The sequence below is a fragment of the Sceloporus undulatus genome, chromosome 2, assembly GCF_019175285.1.
Source record: "Sceloporus undulatus isolate JIND9_A2432 ecotype Alabama chromosome 2, SceUnd_v1.1, whole genome shotgun sequence".
NCBI classification, from domain to species: Eukaryota; Metazoa; Chordata; class Lepidosauria; order Squamata; family Phrynosomatidae; genus Sceloporus; species Sceloporus undulatus.
In genome coordinates, this window is record NC_056523.1 from 2,587,535 (window position 1) to 2,591,718 (window position 4,184).

The following is a 4,184-nucleotide window of genomic DNA, read 5'->3' on the forward strand; positions in this document are numbered from 1 at the left end:
CTGGGAAGTAGCACAAGTGTCATACTATATTCTACCTTTTTGAACTCTTATTTCGTATGTCACCTTTTCAAGTAGGGCTTATGAGCTGCTAAGGTTTTCCTGAGATGTTTGTGGGTAGATGTCTTATAGCCCCCAAGTCCAAACTCCTTCCTCAAAGACCTGTGCCATGTTCTCTTCCTCCTCCAAATTCTGTGTCTTGAAACCTTACTGCTGTTTCAGGTCAAGAATCTCTTGGTAGAAGTTCATTCTGAATTCCCTGTGTCTGAGAAGTATCCATTGGAACCCAAGCAAAGTCCCCAATGGAGGGTGATCCAGAAGAAATGGAGCAAGGTAAGGATGAACACTCACTGTCTAGAATCCTGTCTTTGCTGGTGTGTGCTTTCAGGTCATTTCCAACATAAGGCAGCCCTATCACAGGGTTTTCTTGGCAAGATTTGTTCAGATGAGGTTTGCCCTTGCCTTTCTCTGAGGCTGAGAGCATGCCACTAGCCCAAGGTCACCCATGGCCAAGTTGAAATTTGAATCCTGCGTTTTATAGTCCAACACTGAAACAGAACACTGGAACGAAATTCCCCAATGGATGCTGTTGGACTTTTTGGTCTAATGTGGAACATCCATGTTCAGAGGGAGGGAGGAAGCCTGGAAATCTAAAAATTGGTCTCAGCCACAAAGTTAAACATTAAAGATCAGCTCCAAGATGGAGGCTTAGCGTGCCGGGATGGGTGGGCAGAGATAATCTGATTCCTCTCAACTGTTGTGATGAAGGGGATATGGTGGCTCTCCAGGATGCAAACCCGCCCACCACCATCATAAGATATGGATGATTTAAAGTAGGCTCCTGGAAGGGGGTCACATTACTCTTCCCAATGCCTGCAGGTTGTTCTCCCCCCCCCCCCCCCCTCTTTTGCCACCACCTCCCCCCGCAGCAGTGGGGGGGGAGGAGGCCCTCGGTTCACAAAACAGGTTTAAAATTAAAAAGAAGGAATATCAATATCTAATAATATGTTGTTATTATTATATATTTATAATATCATTAGTGTATAAAAATGTATTATACCTTTTATTTCTCCCTGTTGAACCTCATTGTGTTAGTTTTCGCTTAGCTTTCCAATTTATTAAGGTCTTTTTGAATTTTGATCCTTTCTGGGATATTAGCTATTACTCCCAACCTGGTGTCATTGCAGATTTGATAAGCATAGTCTCTGAGCCTCAATTTGATCATCTTGGCTTCCAGAGAGAGTTCCGTTTTAATCTGTTCAAGGACCCATTTGTTTGTCTTTTTGGCTGTCCACTTTAATTGTCATAGCAATATCTGTGGAATCTTGGCATTTTCCAACTTCCCCTCTGGAAAAGGGCTTTCCCTTGCCCTAAAATGGCCCAGAGTAACAAAAATTCCTCACTTAATCAATCAGTCAATCAATAATAATAAATAAAACTCTTATTTATATCCCACTGTTCTGCTAAAAAAGCAATCAAAGCAGCTTACATATTTAAAAACACATTTGAGATACAATGGATAATGCATATATCTTCCCCCCCCCCCCCCCCACCCTTAAAAAAGAATTAAACACATTACTATTAAAATTTAGTCAGTTAATATAACTATCTATAACAGATGATCTAATGGGCAGAGTGGTAGCATGATACATAATGTGCGGGGAGTTCATTTATAGCCAAGTAGTTCTATTCAAGAAAGACCTGCCAGAAGACATCTGTCTTAACAGCCTTTTTAAAGTTGTCTAAGTTAGTAATTTGACAGATCTCCTCTGGCAAGCCATTCCACAGTCTGGGAGCAGTTGCACAAAAGGTCCTCTGGGAAGTTGCAGTTAGGCTGCAATAAGTTCCTCCCAGAGGACCTGAATGCGCGGGGTGAATTATACAGAAGGAGGTGATCTCTTCGATAGGTTGGACCCAGGCCATGTAGGGCTATAAACGTGATAGCCAACACTTTGTACTCTGCCTGGAAACCAGTAGGCAACCAGTGGAGTGATTTCAGGATAAGTGTTATATAGTCACTCCTAGAGTTTCCAGTGACCAACCTGGCTGCCATATTTTGTACTAATTGAAGTTTTCAGACTAGGCACAAGGGTAGCCCCATGTAGAGCACATTACTGAAATAGAGTCGTGAGAATGGACTGTATACCCTCTGAGTATCTGTTTGTTGGAGAGGGGCTGAGAAAATAGGCGAGGAAGGGAGAAAAAAATTCTGAATTATGGATCACATAATTTGTACTATGTCAATAATACTTTTCTAAGCTTATAATAAAAGGGGCTCAACAGTGACAAAACTGCCTCTAAAAGGGAATTTGAGGAGAAAAACATTCTTATTAATTTTTTTTCAATTGATATAATGGGAGATGCTCTCTGAGATCCATGGGGTTCCAGTGTGATCCCCTAATCCCCAAGAGTTTCCCATCACTGTCTGAGAAATGTCTTAGGACTGTTTAAGGCTCCTCTCTGGAGCCTGACCCTCACCAAAATTGGGATCCAACTTCCAGCCCCCTTCCTCAGCCTTTCCTATTGATTTATTTGTATATTAATTATTTTATCTTTCTCACCAAATGGGCCTCAAAGGGTCTCCTTCCTGCATCACACTTTCTGTGTGTTGTGAGAGTTAGTGAGTGTGTGAGAGAGAATGTGTAAAATAGAGTGGCAGGGAAGAAATGCTGAAGGTGAAATGCTAAAACAGTGCAGATGGGCTTGAGAGCAGGTTGGAAAGTGGGGGGAGAAACGGCATATGGGAGTGAGGAGGAGAGAGCAGGAGCAAAATTTGCCTAGCTTCATTGTTGGTTGCAGAGGCCCTTCCTCTCTTAATGCTGAAATTAAGTCTTGTGTATCCTTGTTCTTCTTTATAGAGGAATTTGTGATTCATCAGGGAATCCTCACAGGAGAGAAGCCATACCATTGTGAACTGTGTGGGACATGTTTTTCTCGCAAGTCACACGTTAAAACACACCAGAGAGTTCACACCGGAGAGAAACCATACCAATGCCAGGAATGTTGGAAACGTTTTGGTGACACATCACAGCTAGTGAGGCATCAGAGAGTTCACACAGGAGAAAAACCATACAAATGCCAGCAGTGTGGAAGATGTTTTGCTTGGAAGTCAGACCTTGTGATTCATCAGAAAGTTCACACAGAAGAAAAACCATACAAATGCCTACAATGTGGGAAATGCTTTGCTCATAAGTCAGCCCTTGTGAGTCATCATAGAGTTCACACAGGAGAGAAGCCATACAAATGCCAGCAGTGTGGAAAATGTTTTACTCAGAAGTCTCACCTTGTGAAGCATGAGAGAATCCACACTGGAGAGAAACCATACAAATGCCAGCAATGTGGGAAATGCTTTGCTGACACGCCACAGCTAGTGACTCATGAGAGAGTCCACACTGGAGAGAAACCATACAAATGCCAGCAGTGTGGAAAATGTTTTACTCAGAGGTCTCACCTTGTGAGTCATGAGAGAGTCCATACTGGAGAGAAACCATACAAATGCCAGCCGTGTGGAAAACGTTTTGCTCATACATCACTGCTTCATATACATGAGAGAGTCCACGCAGGAGAGAAACTGTACAAATGCCAGCAACGTGGGAAATGTTTTGCTCAGAAATATTTTGGTATGAGGGAATCCACACAGGAGAGAAATCATTCAAATGCCAGCAGTATGGCAAGTGGTTCTTCAGGTAACAACCTTACACACCACAATAGCATCCATACTGGAGAGAAGCCATATGAATGCTAGTACTGCTGGGAATATTTTGATTAAAATTCATACCTTTTGAGACATCCTAAAGTATACTGAATTCAAAGTGTAGAAATGAGAGCACTGGAAAATGTTTTTCTTTTGGAGAGGCAGCCTTCATATATCTAGATTGTGTATTGTAAAGCTTTGTTGTAATCTTTTAAACATGCTATTTCTGCCAAAATGATTATGGTTTTAAAGTATCTTGCCCTTACTGGATCATTTAATAAACCTTTGACTTATTTGCAGCATTATGTATTCTTCATTGCATTAACATTCATAAATTCATTGAAGGCTTTTAATTTCTCAGAGTGGGTTTGTTGTTGAGTGGAATCATATTATTAGGGTTTACAGAAAAGAGTCTTCTTAAAGAAATACTGGAGGTGATCCCATGGTCAGGAATACTAAAAGAGAAGGGAATTCAGGATAGATGGGAGTTTCT

The 4,184-nt window shown here is 41.6% G+C and overlaps 2 protein-coding genes and 1 pseudogene across 2 annotated transcripts in view; 2 read left to right on the plus strand and 1 right to left on the minus strand.

Annotated features, from left to right (window-relative positions):
• The window catches only part of LOC121923054, a 173,083-nt pseudogene that overhangs the window by 93,612 nt on the left and 75,287 nt on the right, over nucleotides 1–4,184 (plus strand).
• LOC121923045 (zinc finger protein 554-like) overlaps nucleotides 1–4,184 on the minus strand; it is a 36,027-nt gene that overhangs the window by 14,479 nt on the left and 17,364 nt on the right. The window lies entirely within an intron of this gene.
• On the plus strand, nucleotides 7–3,990 carry LOC121923028 (zinc finger protein 239-like). Its single transcript, XM_042453131.1, has 2 exons — nucleotides 7–330; nucleotides 2,856–3,990. The coding sequence occupies exons 1-2, from the start codon at nucleotides 300–302 to the stop codon at nucleotides 3,740–3,742; spliced, it is 918 nt and encodes a 305-aa protein (XP_042309065.1). The 5' UTR covers nucleotides 7–299; the 3' UTR covers nucleotides 3,743–3,990.